At 45.4% G+C, this 17,268-nt stretch overlaps 1 protein-coding gene across 1 annotated transcript; it reads left to right on the top strand.

The window, feature by feature from the left end:
• Positions 1-5,298: 5,298 nt before the first annotated feature.
• Positions 5,299-11,320, top strand: LOC125227982 (probable G-protein coupled receptor Mth-like 1). Its single transcript, XM_048132417.1, has 5 exons — positions 5,299-5,362; positions 5,564-6,583; positions 7,769-7,847; positions 10,039-10,365; positions 10,549-11,320. The coding sequence occupies exons 1-5, from the start codon at positions 5,299-5,301 to the stop codon at positions 10,925-10,927; spliced, it is 1,869 nt and encodes a 622-aa protein (XP_047988374.1). The 3' UTR covers positions 10,928-11,320.
• The last annotated feature ends 5,948 nt before the right edge of the window (positions 11,321-17,268 follow it).

Genomic DNA, 17,268 nt, shown 5'->3' on the forward strand with positions numbered 1-17,268 from the left:
ATAATCATGTAGGTAGATAATACATAGTTCTTAACAATGTTAGTTTTTAACCGACTTCAAAAAAAAGGAGGAGGTTCTCAATTCGACTGAATGTTTTTTTTTTTTTTTTGTATGTATGTTACCTGATATCTCCGAGAATCGTGAACCGATTTTCAATTTTTTTTTTAATCGGACGTGTATAACCCCGAGATTGTCCCATTGGCACCAAGTCGGGGTCTGATAATGGGATCTTGGAGAAATCGAGGGAACTCTTCAAATGTTATAGGCACTTGTAATGTTTTTAGTGTATTTTTCAAAGGTACACTAGTATTTACGCCTGATGGTAATAATTTTATGTGGCTGAGCTGATGATGGAAGGTCAACTCCTCAATGATTAGGAGTTAAAGGATATTTCTTTCACTACTACGCATATTCGGACTGATACTTATAATATCAATAGGAACCACTAGCTTAAAAATCAAGAAATAAATAAACTTGAAAAAAAAACCGCCTTCAATAATAAGCGCATTACAAAACGGTTTTTTGTTTTTAAAGTTTATTTTGGAAGAGCTTACTCAATAATTCATCATCATCATCATATCATCCCTTATCATCCCTTTAACGCCCATTGCTGAGCATAGGCATATATTCTTCTAGTACGCCACCCAAATAATTACTAATATTACTATGATCTATTTATAAATGACTACATAATACAACTTATTCAATTTTCTCAAACATGCAAGTGTCAGGGATATCTAAAGTTTGAATTATTTCATTTCATTTCTTTATTTACTATTTACACAGCATTACAGTTAGGACTAATATGATATGATATGCATGCATGCATATCATATCATCTTCAACTTAAAAATATTTTTTATTCAAATATAGGCTTACAATAAGCACTTTTAAATATCGGTGCAATGAACAATATTGTTTTAAAACTATCCATCACCATCCTCCTTGTGCGTTCCCCCGGCATTCGGCCACGGCGCGGCGCATGGCAGCCTGGGGTCCTCTTGGACAACTACATCCTCCTTGTGCGTTCCCCCGGCATTCGCCACGGCGCGGCGCATGGCAGCCTGGGGTCCTCTTGGACAACTACATCCTCCTTGCGTTGTCCCGGCATTCGCCACGGCGCGGCGCATGGGAGCCTGGGGTCCTCTTGGACAACTACATCCTCCTAGCGTTGTCCCGGCATTCGCCACGGCGCGGCGCATGGGAGCCTGGGCACAGTATAAGGATAAATCAGTAGTTAATCTCCGGCAGCGGCGACGCGGTCGTTACTACTGCGCAAGGTCACGCAGGGTTGTACCTGTGCTACTGTCCTACTCGTAGTAACTGTGTATGGCGCTATGCTAGTACCAACGCTCTTTCTACCTTTTTATCTAATAAAGATTCAAGTACGTGTTTGTTTCTTAAATACTGACGAAATCGTATTTACATAAAATGTTTGAATAGATGTTTGCACAATATTTAAGTAGGTACCAAACTTTCGAGCTAGATCGCAGCATCTACCTAAATATCGTTACAGATAAATCTTTATTGATTTTAATGTGTCATTCTAGCTTTAAATCTCACTTTTACGCCATTTACGTAAGCTATAATGTACCTAACACTGCAAAAATATAACAACCACTTACTTTTCTGGGTGTCTAGGAATTCTAAAGAACATTCTGACATTTCCGCATTTTGAGAACTGTTCTCCATACACCCATAAACACTACAGTAACGAAAATATGTCTTCGGTGCTGACGTCATTTTCTCCCGAACTCAACACGTCAACACAGCGCGCGAACGCGGCCCCGACTGTCCAGCCCAATACTTACCAGTTTCGCATGTATTTGGTGCATATGGAGAGTAGTTTTCGACACACCGCGCGGAGTGAAGTTTGTTAGAAGAGTTATTATTATTACTGCTTTATACTGTGGCCTGGGGTCCTCTTGGACAACTAATCCCTATTATTGAGCCATTTACAGGGTACCTGCGGTTTAAACTCCGGGAAAATGTAATCCGGATTTGTGAGCGAACAGTTGATCACGGATCACGGGGATTACCATAAAAAAAAAAAAAGTATTAGTCATTATCATTATATATCTTCTGTTCTGGTCCTACTAAAGACCAGTTTTAGGTGGGATGATGGGAAATGTCCACGATATAATTACCTACATTGTTAATTAGAATAGATAGCCCCTGGAACGCCGTAGGTACTCGAATATTTGCTACAGAATTAATAACTTTCCATCAGTTAATTACACTTTAAATTGACTGGGACAGATCTGGAACAAGGCGCTTGAGGGGTAAATCCAATCTAGATATGTTTTAGGAACCTAATTGTAATGTTATCAAAAACACCATGAATACATATTATATTACAGTGTGATAACATACATAAATGAAGATACAAACCAACGAAATTAAAATACTGCTTTCGCTTTTATTTCAGATTAAAACAAACTTACAGGAAATGACGATGTTAAAAATGAAAACGGAAATTTGAACGCCATCTTCCGTTGAGTAGCAACCCTGGGGTGAGTTCCGAACCATTCTAACGTCACCTAACGCATAGCGTTAGCTAACGGAGCCGAGCCTTTCGCGGCCGCGTCGATAGATGTCGCTACCAGTCGCATTATGTGGAGTTTGCACATAATAAAGCTTGGCAAAATTAAGAGTAGAAATGGAACTAATTTTATTTTTTATTTCAATTTATTTATCATAGCAACACAACACAGTGTCAAAGTAGTTACCACGGTTTATATAGACGGTGACTTCCGGTTCGAGCGCACGAGGTCTCGTGTCGTGAATATTTTTTTTTCTTTTGCTCATTAATGTTGTTTAAAGTGTAATATCCATAGCTTATTATTATGCAGTAAACTAATGTTGTAGTGAGAAGCTGATGAAGAATTAATCTCGAAACGCATTTAGCCTCTTTTTTGTCATCAACGGCCGGTAGTCCAGTGCTCTTATAAAATCTAGCTATCAATTTAAAAGTGCTACCTCACCGTACACTTTCGTACTTACCGTACCAAAATCACTAATTAATATTATAGCTCATATCACCTTGACACTGGCGAAATAGTCCCAATAATGGACTGAAGCCATTTAATTTTAAATAAAAAAAAAACGAACTAACTACATAGACGGTGGCGTGGCGCCCCTATTATTTTGTGTTGTTGTTGCCTGGCTGTAGTTCGCTTCGCTGACAGCCCGGACCCGGACGGGCAAGGCAAGTGTTATATATTATTTCTACTTGTCGACTGTAATCTGTCAATTAGGACACTATTACAAACTAAACTATAAGTGCTAACTTTTCAGTGTTGGATACTCTATGGCAGTTCCGACTCAATTATAATAAGCTCATTATAGTTGACTTTAGTTAACTGTAATAATTTCAAAAACCGGCCAAGAGCGTGTCGGGCCACGCTCACACTCTAAAAAATAAAGACCAACTAATAGCACATTTCTCTTAGTTGACGTTAAGTTAATCACTACAATTACAATCTTATATAATTCAAATAAAGCTGATTACTAAAAACAATAAGAGAATATATTATTGAACTAATAACTTAGGTGTTTTGTTATTCCTAACCATTGTACACCTTGAATCAATTATTAACTTGTTAGGCATAACTATGTAACATAGGTTGATTCAATCCTTAGTTGAACTTACTAAGGTAATTTAGTTCGCATAATTATTTTTCATGGAATTATTGAACAAGATCTAAATCGGATCAGTTACGTTGTAAAAGTAAGAGAAATCAAAATGACCTTATTTGATTTGTCTAAGATCTTATCAGGCTCGTATGGAATCAAGATGCTTGACTACGACTATCAAAATATTGATAGGAACAACCAAATTTTTTTTAGTGTGCAGTGTATATAGGGTTCCGTAGTTTTCCGTATTTTTCTCAAAAACTACTGAACCTATCAAGTTCAAAACAATTTTCCTAGAAAGTCTTTAATAAAGTTCTACTTTTGTGATTTTTTTAAATTTTTTAAACATATGGTTCAAAAGTTAGAGGGGGGGGGGGACGCACTTTTTTTTCCTTTAGGAGCGATTATTTCCGAAAATATTAACCTTATCAAAAAACGATCTTATTAGTAAACCCTTATTAAATACCTATCCAACAATATATCACACGTTGAGGTTGGAATGAAAAAAAAAATATCAGCCCCCACTTTACATGTAGGGGGGGTACCCTAATAAAACATTTTTTTCCATTTTTTATTTTTGCACTTTGTTGGCGTGATTGATATACATATTAGTACCAAATTTCAGCTTTCTAGTGCTTACGGTTACTGAGATTATCCGCGGACGGACGGACGGACGGACGGACGGACGGACGGACGGACGGACGGACGGACGGACGGACGGACGGACGGACGACGGACGACGGACGGACAGACGGACGGACGGACGGACGGACGGACGGACGGACGGACGGACGGACGGACGGACGGACGGACAGACAGACAGACAGACAGACATGGCGAAACTATAAGGGTTCCTAGTTGACTACGGAACCCTAAAAATAGAACTTCATACAGTTTCTATACTAATTTGCGATACCTGAGACGGTTATTACAAACAATTGGTTGCTAGACTTGCTAGGTAATTCGATGTTGATACAACGGTGAACGACTCTATTAACATTAATTTTAACTTGCATATTTCCGACCATTGATGATGATGAAGATGATGACTCGTAGAAAAAGTATTGTATACAACAGTGATATAATTATGCTTTTCACTCTCGTACCGTACTATAGGCCAAGGCCACTCAGCAAGCTTCGTGGCCTAAACATGGTACTCGACTGAAAAGCTTTGTATTTATATCACGATTGTATAAAATACTATTATTAAAACACGTCAAACTTGAGAATGAAAAGTTACCACTTGAACAGGTATCGCAGTCAAAGCTTGGTACAACTTACTATTAGCAAGAACGAACTAACAAAACTCATACAAAAAAGCGTACCCCTGAAATATATGGGCCTTTTAGGCTTAAAACTAGATGGCGCTGTTCGCAGCCTGGAAGTGGCCACGATCATATTTTTCCTGTTTTTATTTTTTATATAAGAACAAATGACATGTTTCTATAATAGTACAAGTAATATCACAGTACTGTGGTAATACCTACTCAATCTACTCATTAACTTGCAATAGTTGCAGTGGTGTTTTGTTTTGTTTTGATAACGACGACGTGGCGTCGACGTCCTGCGTCCTGCACTCGTACTCGCAGGTAGATCGTGTTTGTTGTGGTCGCGTACGCGGCACGCGGCGCGGCGCGCGGGGCGCGCCGGGTGGAGGAGGGCATGGCGGAGCGGGAGCGGCGAGCGGGGCCGGGGCCGCCGGCCGAGCTTGCAGCCGGCAGCGGCAGTCAGTGTCAACCGCGCGCTCGGAGCGACACCACGCATCTATGCCGCGTCGAGCCCCACTACACGTGCTACTGCGATCGACTTCCGAATAATAATTATGTTACAACACCCACCGTTCAAATATTGCGATAGTTCTGTTGCCGTGCTGTTCTCTGGATTGACGTAGTGTGAAACCTAGTGCTCGGATGATAATGTGTCAGAGTGTGCGATGTGCGTGCGACTCGATCCCGCGGTAACCACCATGCTGTCGCTGCTGGCGGCGGCGTTGCTGGCGGTGGCGGGCGCCGACGGCGTGCGGCCGGCGGCCGTGGCCGTGCCGCGGTGCTGCGCGGGCGGGCGCACGCTGGCCGCCGACGCGCTGCAGGCGCCGTGGTCACGCGCGCCGCCGCCGCCGCCTTCTGCGTCGAGGACTCCGAGGCGCGCCCGTGGGCGCCCCGCGTGTACGCGCCCGCGCGGAACTCCTTCCTCAAGCCGGGCCAGCTGCCGCCGCACTGGCGGCTGGCGGACGGCGCGCTGCCGGCCTGCGCCGACCTGCGCGTGCTGCCCGCGGCCGCGGCGCCCTACGCGCTGCTCGCCAACAACGGCTCCATCATGCTGCGGAGCCCGCCGCGCGTGCTGCCGACGACGCGGTACTGCGCCGACCACGACGCCGCGCTCGTGTGCCTCGAGGACGACGAGCGGCCGCCGTCCAAGTGCTGCGGAGCCGGCAAAGTGTACGACGGCGCAGGCTGCGTGCTGGATGACGTGCGCGCGGCGGCCGCGTGGCAGGAGCTACGCTCGTTCGCCGGCGAGGCGGACGTGAGCGTGGGCTGGCCGGCGTGCCCGCCGGGCATGCAGTACTCGGTGTCGGGGGTGCTGGCGAAGGCGACGCTGGAAGGCAACGGGTCGCTGCGGCTGGCGAGCGGGCTGCAGGTGGCGGGCGGCGCGTGGTGCGCGGAGGCGGTGGAGGGCTCGGCGGGCGCGCGCGTGTTGGCGTGCGCGGCCGTGCAGCCGGAGAGTCCGCGCTCGCCGCGGCACCTGCTGTACGGGTGCGGGCTGGCGGTGGGCGCGGCGTTCCTGGCGGCGACGCTGGCGGCGGGCTGCGCGCTGCCGGCGGCGCACCACGCGCTGCACTGGCGCTGCCAGACGCAGTACGTGGCCTCGCTGATGCTGGCCGACATCCTGCTGGCTGGCACGCAGCTCGCCGCCGACCAGGTGCCGCCCACGTTGTGCCGAGCTCTAGGTGAGCCTCTCACTTCTTAATTATTACACACTAGTCACACTACACACAGAGTGCCTGTATTTATAAGGTGTTTTCCACCTAGTAGTCCCTTCTCACATCCTGGCTGTCATGCCGACTGTAGTTGAAAGTTCTACATCTTCCGTATCAACTGAAACCAATCATGATAGTTGGTCGGTTTCAAATTAAGGAAGATATAAGAAAAAAATCAATACCTGCACCCAAATCTGTAACGTGTCATCAATCCATACAAGGGATGAAAGCTTAGGCAAAGTGCTTAAAACAGAGTTTAATCCTTTGCAAGTTGAATAAAAATAGCGCAATAACATAAGTAATACATACTTTTGGACTGCAGAGTGTTTCCTAGGTGGGACACATACCCAGATTCCCAAACAATAGATAGCTACTTCTAATTATCTGGATGCTGGATGTAAATAAATGCTTATGACGAAAATCGACCAATAATCAAACAAGTATGGACCTATAAGTTGGCTGATGTCCTTGCCTAAATAGGGACAACAAACAACTTTGAAATACCTATTAAGCATGTACATGAATCCTGAAAGTTAAATAACAATATGTATTTCAAAAGTTACTTCACTTGTAATATGTCGTCTTCATATTCGTAAAAACCTTACTTTACAAACTTACAAACGTTTGTAATGAAATGCAAATCGTAATAAGAGGTGCATGATAAATGAATAAATAAATATAACAAAATATTATTATAGGACATTCTTACACAGATTAACGGAGTCCCACGGTAAGCTCAAGAAGGTTTGTGTTGTGGGTACTCAGACGACGATATATGTAATTATACACAAATACATACTTACATAAATTTGTTTTTTATCATGCAGAAACGTCTGCGAGCGATATTACATATTTTTAAATTAAAGGAAAAATGGAAAAATTCACACCTCCGGCAGGACTCGAACCTGCGACCTTTGGCCTTGCCGGGGCCACCACATACACACATACATAAATATCTGTGATCATCACACAAATACTTGGCCTTACCTGGATTCGAACCCAGGACCGTGGCTTAGCAGGCAGGGTCACTAGTGTCACTAAGTACCTACCGGATAGGCCAGACCAGACCGGTCGTCAAAGTTAGTTAGTAGTTGGTTGTGAGGTGAGAGTGTAACGGTGTGTGTGTGAGAGTGTAACGGTGTGTGTTGTCGGCAGCGGTGTGCATGCACTTCCTGTTCCTGGCCGCCTTCTTCTGGCTCAACACCATGTGCTTCAACATCTGGTGGACGTTCCGGTGAGTACCCGTCTTCGTGTTCCTCGTATTCCTAACCATTAACTATTTATTTATTCACGATTGTCTAGTGTCAACATCTGTACTTGACTTGAATACAATTAGGACCCATACAAGATTAAAGGCTGAACATTGAAAGCCTTAGGCATGGAAACTACCACCGCTGATAGTTTGTGAGCAGCCTCGACACACTCGTATCGTATCCCCCGCACACGGCTGCAATCCTCGCTTGATTGATCGTAATTGTATCGGCGGAGCAGACGGCTATTAACACTGACCTTTTAAGCAGCAGTCAGAGACAGCTCTTTGATGGATGTTGCCATGTTATTACGGACAGGAAGTAGTCCGGACGTGTTCAATTTGTTTAAAGTTTGCATTTATATATTGAAAATACCTTTAAAATTTATGAATTCATTTTGCGAGAACATAAATTATTCAGTGTCAGTGTTAGAACTTATCCGGTCCGTGGAACCCTTCCTTTGCTTTGAGTGATTCGCTCTTTTGGCCAGGATTGCCGGGAACCTCCGACACGCGTCAACTCGCGGCCACTGCACTTGATGAGACCCCCGTCCCCGTATAAAGCTCCTTTAACTAAAGCGCCTTCTAGCTTTATTAGCTTAACGCGTTGTGGTTATTTAGGCTAGGCTTCTTACTGAAACAGAAAACCCGCACCACCTTTTTTATCCTTTAACCATCCCTCGTGGGCGCAGCTCGCAGGTGGCAATGAATTTCTTTGCAGTATTGGTCATCATTCATCGCTGAATGCGTTATTTACGACCTTTGCTGCTATGAATTACTAATGATTTTACTAATTTATTCATTTTGCTCTGAGGTAGGCGGTCTAAGTGTAAAGGCTGGTGTATTTTAATGACGTTGCTTAATTATTACAATTTATAAGGGTTGTCTATTGTTTGCCCGACAGTCATTTAACATAATATTCATTTGCCCGAATCTAACTTGCCTGAATTTCATTTGCCCGAATGATTTGTTTACCATAAAAATCATATGACATACTCGTTGTTTATCCGAATATTACCTTCCATAATCATACAATGCCATACTATTTGTTAGCCATATTATTAAGTGCAATAATATGGTTTCATAGAATATTCAAACGCCATAAGCAATTATTGCCATATTAATTGTTGCCCATATTATTACCTAACCTAACCTACTTTCTGATAGCAGTTTCATTTTCCAGGGGTCACAGTTCTAACCTAACCTAACCTACTTTTCTAGCAGTTTCATTCTCCAGGGGGTCACAGTTCTAACCTAACCTAACCATACTTTCTGATAGCAGTTTCATTTTCCAGGGGTCGCAGTTCTAACCTAACCTAACCTACTGTCTGATAGTATTTTCATTTTCCGGGGGGTCACAGTTCTAACCTAACCTAACCTACTTTTCAAGCAGTTTCCTTTTCCAGAGGTTCACAGTTCTAACCTAACCTAACCTACTTTCTGATAGCAGTTTCATTTTCCAGGGGGTCACAGTTCTAACCTAACCTAACCTACTTTCTGATAGCAGTTTCATTTTCCAGGGGGTCGCAGTTCTAACCTAACCTAACCTACTTTCTGATAGCAGTTTCATTTTCCAGGGGGTCACAGTTCTAACCTAACCTAACCTACTTTCTGATAGCAGTTTCATTCTCTAGTCCTTATAGTACCTATTATAGTAGTTTTCGATTCTGCCAAAGCACATTATGGAAATTGACTTTTCTGGACGCTAATTTGTATGACAAATGATGGTATGGAATGTGGTAATTACGGATTTCGATGATTCTGACAAATGACATTATGGAAACTGACTTTATGGGAAACAAAGTTTCTGGCACTAGATTAATATAGTAAACAATGATTATGGCATAAGATGTTATGAGAAACAATATTATGATTGTTGAATAGGATGGCAAATAAAATTATGGCAAATGAAATTCTGGCAAATGGGGGTATCCCATTTATAAGGATACCGCGACATGCAATTCAGTTTGACGACATGAAACAGTAGGTCTTCGCCGTTCCTGCTTCCTTATCGTAGGGCAAAGAGTATACGCACTCTGCTCTCGTAAGGACCTCTCGCTCGGGGTATTCCTGGTTTATCCACTTCATCATTCACCAAACCAACAAACAAAATTAGGTAGTAATCATTGTAAAAAAAACTTGTCGTTTGTGTATTGTGAGGGTGTAATATCCTCAGGGACTTCCGTCCGACGAGCCTGGAGCGCGGGCAGGAGTCGTGGCGGCTGCGCGTGTACACGGTGTACGCGTGGGGCGGGCCGCTGTGCATCGCCGGGCTGGCGGCGTTGCTGGACGCGCTGCCGCCGCCGCCCGAGGGGCCCGACCTGCTGCGCCCGCGCTTCGGCGACCAGCGCTGCTGGTTCTACGGCGACGCCGAGATCCTCGTCTACTTCTTCGGCCCCGTGGGCGTGCTGCTGCTCGTCAACCTGGCGCTCTTCGTCTCCACCACCCGCCAGCTCACCTGCGGCCTCTGGCGCCGCGACGAGGTCAAGTCCACCAGTGAACGGTGAGTCCATGCCACGCACGAAATAACTTCTGTATAGTGCGCTTTGAATAGTCAATTATTGATCCACAGTTTCGAGTTTGTAACCTAATTGTTCAATTTGCGTACATATTATACATACACATCCTTCCGAAACGTGGGGGGCATAGTGTAAGGTCGATGTTAACGGTTGATGTTGTCTTGCAGGGCCGCCTTGGGGCGCGTGTGCGCCAAGCTGGTGGTGGTGATGGGCGTGACGTGGGGCGCGGACGTGGTGTCGTGGGTGGCGGGCGGGCCCGAGTACGTGTGGTACGGCACGGACCTGCTGAACGCGCTGCAGGGCGTGCTCATCTTCCTGGTGGTGGGCGCGCAGCCGGCCGCGCTGGCGGCGCTGCGCTCGGCGCTGGCGCGCTGCTGCCGCGCGCCCGCGCCGCCCGCGCGCCGCCGCCCCGACCGCGCCACGCACTCCTCCACGCACCTGCCCTCCTGCGGCGAGTCGCTCACCAACACCACGGCCGCGCCGCCCTCCAGCGCCGCCTCCGCTTCCGCGCCTCCCGCCAAACTCCCCATGGAGACCGTGTGTTGAACTCGTGCTGTGCTGTGTGTTTACAACACTTGTGTGCGAGTGACTAGTGACGAGCGAATGACAAATGCGCGAGTGACCCTAGTGTCGGGCAGTGCGCGCCGCGCCGACGCGCCGACCTGACAGACGCCGAGAGACGGCGAATACCGAGCTTTAATGTACTTCCTCTTGTACTCGATATTTATTGTATTCTACAGTATTATTTTTGTTAACGATTACGATTTGTATGTTGTATGATCCCGTACCGTGCCCGTAGAAGGCGGTGCTGTAAATGTTATGTTCGTTTGTAAATATTTAAATTGAATGTCTACTTCGTCCCGCGGAAGTAGTTTTTGATGTCGTTGGTAAATCTTGCCCCGATCGATTGACTGTTATATAATAAATATTAAAAAAATATTTCAGGAGTACTTATTTCTTAGATTATACATTTACGCTATCATTAGAGTCAGAACTAACTAAGCAGCAGCAAGAACTACGAATTGTATCACTTTTGTGAGCATAGCCTCATCTCATAGCGTCGCCTGTGCCCAACGAGTATGAAATTATGACGTTTAATTAGGTACTTAACGCTTTCACAGTCGGTGCCATGTCTGTGCCTTACTGCCTTCAAAATTGCTGAGAACTTAGCTTGGTCTGACTCTAATTATTTATTTTCAAATAAATAACCAAAAATAAAACCTAACTCGATATTGATACTCATTCATCACGTCTTCTGTCAAACGTTTGACACGTCAGTCTATAACATTTACTAGCGAAGATGTAATATTAGCAGTGATAAAGATTTATTAAAATGAAGTGCATAATGAATAATATACATACATACATACAATCACGCCTGTATCCCATAAAGGGGTAGGCAGAGCACATGAAACTACTAAAGCTTCAGGGCCACTTAAAAATGAAAAAGAAAATAAAACTGTGGCATTGCAGTGACAAAAATGAATAATATAATATTAATTAATATCGAAAATAGGAAAAGTGTGTGTGAGTGCAGTTGGTAAAGCGGTACCAGTGACCGGGTTCCGCGCACGTTCCGTAGCGCCCGTCGGCCGCCAGTAGGCGCTCGGCGCTCGGCGGCGGCCTTCCAAGGAGAACTAGCGGCGAGGGTACCTATCTATTGGTGAGTTACTTTTCATTCTCAACTCAAGGCGTACGACGGATTTTCGCCGTATTAATTAAGTTATAATGTGTCCAAATTAATCGAGGATTAAATATCTGTTCAATTACATCGGCATTTATTACCACAGGGATTACATTACATTGCATGAAATAGAAAACAAAAGTTATTATTATCAACTATATTAAAGAACCTTAAAAAGTGACATAGAACCAGGGACCGGACAACCCCTTCCGCGCTACAAGCCTTTCATTGGGAATCCCTAACGTAAGGACGACCCAATCGAGAGACTCTCCCTTTCGAACTGCAAGCCCATTCATTTGACTAGCCCTTACAAAAAACTAAGCAAAACAATAAAGCTAGCCCTGTGCATTGGCTTAGCGCTATCCGATACGGCTTGCAAGCCTTTAATAAGGGTTACCCTTATTTTAAGCGCTATTTATAAGGCTTTCCCTTTTGTTAAAGCGTAGTCGAGCCTTGCGTAAAAGAGACAGGATTATGAATCTAAGCTATTGTAAGAACAGGAAGGAAAATGCGCTGTTGCCACTCCGCACTATGCGCCCCATTTTTAATTTTGCAACGAAACATGTTTTCGTTGGATAAAAGTAGAACACGGCTAGAAATTATTTTTAATGAACTGGGAGACAAGGAAGTGATGGATCGCCTGATGGTAAATGATCATCGTCGCCCATAGATCAGTATGTACGTTCGTACGTATGAATGTATGTAGGTATGTATGAATGTATGTAGGTATGTATGTATGAATATAATTATGTAAATATGTATGTATGCATGTAAATATACAGTGTTGGGCGAAAATCAATACAATTAACCATTAACAATACACATTGAAAACGTTAATTGCCAACATAAAAACAAGCCGTTTTCGTCATCCAACTCGCCTTGATGAGTTAATTGGGTGAGCAGTTCCTAAGATAGAGCTGATGCTGAACCCTGGCTTTTCCCAGGGGAACGCGGGTTTGGTTTAACATAGGCAAGCGCTGTTTTCGTCATCGGACTTGTTTTGATGAGTACTTGAGTGAGCAGTAACCAAGGTAGAGCTGATGCTGAACCCTGGCTATTCCTAGGGGAACGCGGGTTTGGAGTAACATAGGCAAGCGCTGTTTTCGTCATCGGACTTGTCTTGATGAGTACTTGTGTGAGCAGTAACCAAGGTAGAGCTGATGCTGAACCCTGGCTACTCCTAAGGGAACTCGGGTTTCGTGCAACATAGGCAAACGCTGTTTTCTTCATCGGACTTGTATTGATGAGTACTTGAGTGAGCAGTAACCAAGGTAGAGCTGATGCTGAACCCTGGCTTTTCCCAGGGGAACGCGGGTTTGGAGTAACATAGGCAAGCGCTGTTTTCTTCACTGGACTTGTCTTGGTGAGTACTTGTGTGAGCAGTAATCAAGGTAGAGCTGATGCTGAACTCTGGCTATTCCTAGGGGAACGCGGGTTTGGAGTAACATAGGCAAGCGCTGTTTTCGTCATCGAACTTGTCTTGATGAGTACTTGAGTGAGCAGTAACCAAGGTAGAGCTGATGCTGAACCCTGGCTATTCCTAAGGGAACTCGGGTTTCGTGCAACATAGGCAAACGCTGTTTTCGTCATCGGACTGGTCTTGATGAGTACTTGAGTGAGCAGTAACCAAGGTAGAGCTGATGCTGAACCCTGGCTTTTCCCAGGGGAACGCGGGTTTGGTGTAACATAGGCAAGCGCTGTTTTCGTCATCGGACTTGTTTTGATGAGTACTTGTGTGAGCAGTAACCAAGGTAGACCTGATGCTGAACCCTGGCTACTCCTAAGGGAACTCGGGTTTCGTGCAACATAGGCAAACGCTGTTTTCTTCATCGGACTTGTATTGATGAGTACTTGAGTGAGCAGTAACCAAGGTAGAGCTGATGCTGAACCCTGGCTTTTCCCAGGGGAACGCGGGTTTGGAGTAACATAGGCAAGCGCTGTTTTCTTCACCGGACTTGTCTTGGTGAGTACTTGAGTGAGCAGTAACCAAGGTAGAGCTGATGCTGAACCCTGGCTTTTCCCAGGGGAACGCGGGTTTGGAGTAACATAGGCAAGCGCTGTTTTCTTCACCGGACTTGTCTTGGTGAGTACTTGTGTGAGCAGTAACCAAGGTAGAGCTGATGCTGAACCCTGGCTATTCCTAGGGGAACGCGGGTTTGGAGTAACATAGGCAAGCGCTGTTTTCGTCATCGAACTTGTCTTGATGAGTACTTGAGTGAGCAGTAACCAAGGTAGAGCTGATGCTGAACCCTGGCTATTCCTAAGGGAACTCGGGTTTCGTGCAACATAGGCAAACGCTGTTTTCGTCATCGGACTGGTCTTGATGAGTACTTGAGTGAGCAGTAACCAAGGTAGAGCTGATGCTGAACCCTGGCTTTTCCCAGGGGAACGCGGGTTTGGTGTAACATAGGCAAGCGCTGTTTTCGTCATCGGACTTGTTTTGATGAGTACTTGAGTGAGCAGTAACCAGGGTAGAGCTGATGCTAAACCCTGGCTATTCCTAGGGGAACTCGGGTTTCGTGCAACATAGGCAAACGCTGTTTTCGTCATCGGATTTGTCTTGATGAGTACTTGAGTCAGCAGTAACCAAGGTAGAGCTGATGCTGAACCCTGGCTATTCCTAGGGGAACTCGGGTTTCGTGCAACATAGGTAAACGCTGGTTTTGTCAGCGGACTTGTCTTGATGAGTACTGGTAAAGCTGAGAACTCTGGCTGTACCTAGGGGAACTTAGGTTTGGTGCAACATAGACAAACCCGGTTTCCGTTATAGGCCCTGCCTTTATGAGGACTTGGGTGCGCAGTACCCAAGCCAGTGCTGTAGCTGAGACCTGGTGGTACCGGTGCAATATAAATAAACGCTGTTTTCTGTTCATAGTATGTTTCGTGTGAAATATCTTAGACTCGTCTTTATGACTGGTACTTGGTTGAGTTGAGTAGTACCATAGAATCTGTCAAACTATTTCTGTTGATTGTTGTGAATTCTATGAAGATCGTTTGAAACAGAAATACTTTTCTGGTGGCAATCAACCATACAGCCCGTCTGATAGTAAATAGTTACCGCAGTCTATGGACGCTTGGAACTCCAGTATTCTCTTTATTCCCTGTGTTACTATTAGTGAAATCGATTGTACTTAATTTTGATATTCAAATGGATATACATACGTATTTTTTTAGACATAAATAAAGTGTTTTATGTATGGCAAATTAATAAATTTGTTCTAACTACTTGATGTTAATATTCACTTCTGGTAGGATTTTTGTTCAGTTAATATTATGTTTTATGCCTAACTTGACATTGCATGAAATATTTCTATATTATAATGCACCGAAACCAGAGTTGCCCTAGATACCGCCAGGGCTCAGCTACAACGCTGTCTTGGCTATTGCGCACCCAAGTCCTCGTCAAGACAAGTCCGATGACGCAAACAGAGTTTTCCTATGTTACACCAAACCCGAGTTCCCCTAGGTACAGCCAGGTTTCAGCATCAGCTCTATCTCGGGTACAGCTCACCCGAATACTCATTAAGACAAGTCCAATGACGAAAACAGCGTTTGCCTGTGTTACACTAAACCCGAGTTCCCCTAGGTGCAAACAGAGTTCAGCATCAGAGCTACACTTCGGGTACTGCTCACTCAAGTACTCATCAAGACAAGTCCGATGACGAAAACAGCGTTTGCCTGTGTTACACTAAACCCGAGTTCCCCTAGGTGCAGCCAGGGTTCAGCATCAGCTGGACTTTGGGTATTGCTCACTTGAGTAGTCATCAAGACAAGTCCGATGACGAAAACAGCGTTTGCCTGTGTTACACTAAACCCGAGTTCCCCTAGGTGCAGCCAGGGTTCTGCACCAGCTGGACTTTGGGTATTGCTCACTCGAGTACTGATCAAGACAAGTCCGATGACGAAAACAGCGTTTGCCTGTGTTACACTAAACCTGATTTCCCCTAGGTGCAGCCAGGGTTCAGCATCAACTGGACTTCGGGTACTGCTCACTCGAGTACTCATCAAGACAAGTCCGATGACGAAAACAGCGTTTGCCTGCGTTACACTAAACCCGAGTTTCCATAGGTGCAGCCAGGGTTCAGCATCAGCTGGACTTTGGGTACTGCTCACTCGAGTACTCATCAAGACAAGTCCGATGACGAAAACAGCGTTTGCCTGTGTTACACTAAACCCGAGTTCCCCTAGATGCAGCCAGGGTTCAGCATCAGCTGGACTTCGGGTACTGCTCACTCGAGTACTCATCAAGACAAGTCCGATGACGAAAACAGCGTTTGCCTGTGTTACACTAAACCCGAGTTCCCCTAGATGCAGCCAGGGTTCAGCATCAGCTGGACTTCGGGTACTGCTCACTCGAGTACTCATCAAGACAAGTCCGATGACGAAAACAGCGTTTGCCTGTGTTTCACTAAACCCGAGTTCCCCTAGGTGCAGCCAAGGTTCAGCATCAGCTGGACTTCGGGTACTGCTCACTCGAGTACTCATCAAGACAAGTCCGATGACGAAAACAGCGTTTGCCTGTGTTACACTAAACCCGAGTTCCCATAGGTGCAGCCAGGGTTCAGCATCAGCTGGACTTTGGGTACTGCTCACTCGAGTACTCATCAAGACAAGTCCGATGACGAAAACAGCGTTTGCCTGTGTTACACTAAACCCGAGTTCCCCTAGATGCAGCCAGGGTTCAGCATCAGCTGGACTTCGGGTACTGCTCACTCGAGTACTCATCAAGACAAGTCCGATGACGAAAACAGCGTTTGCCTGTGTTACACTAAACCCGAGTTCCCCTAGATGCAGCCAGGGTTCAGCATCAGCTGGACTTCGGGTACTGCTCACTCGAGTACTCATCAAGACAAGTCCGATGACGAAAACAGCGTTTGCCTGTGTTTCACTAAACCCGAGTTCCCCTAGGTGCAGCCAAGGTTCAGCATCAGCTGGACTTCGGGTACTGCTCACTCGAGTACTCATCAAGACAAGTCCGATGACGAAAACAGCGTTTGCCTGTGTTACACTAAACCCGAGTTCCCCTAGGTGCAGCCAGGGTTCAGCATCAGCTGGACTTCGGGTACTGCTCACTTGAGTACTCATCAAGACAAGTCCGATGTCGAAACCAGCGTTTGCCTGTGTTACACTAAACCCGAGTTCCCCTAGGTACAGCCAGGGTTCAGCATCAGCTGGACTTCGGGTACTGCTCACTCGAGTACTC

The sequence above is a fragment of the Leguminivora glycinivorella genome, chromosome 7 (assembly GCF_023078275.1).
Source record: "Leguminivora glycinivorella isolate SPB_JAAS2020 chromosome 7, LegGlyc_1.1, whole genome shotgun sequence".
NCBI lineage: Eukaryota > Metazoa > Arthropoda > Insecta > Lepidoptera > Tortricidae > Leguminivora > Leguminivora glycinivorella.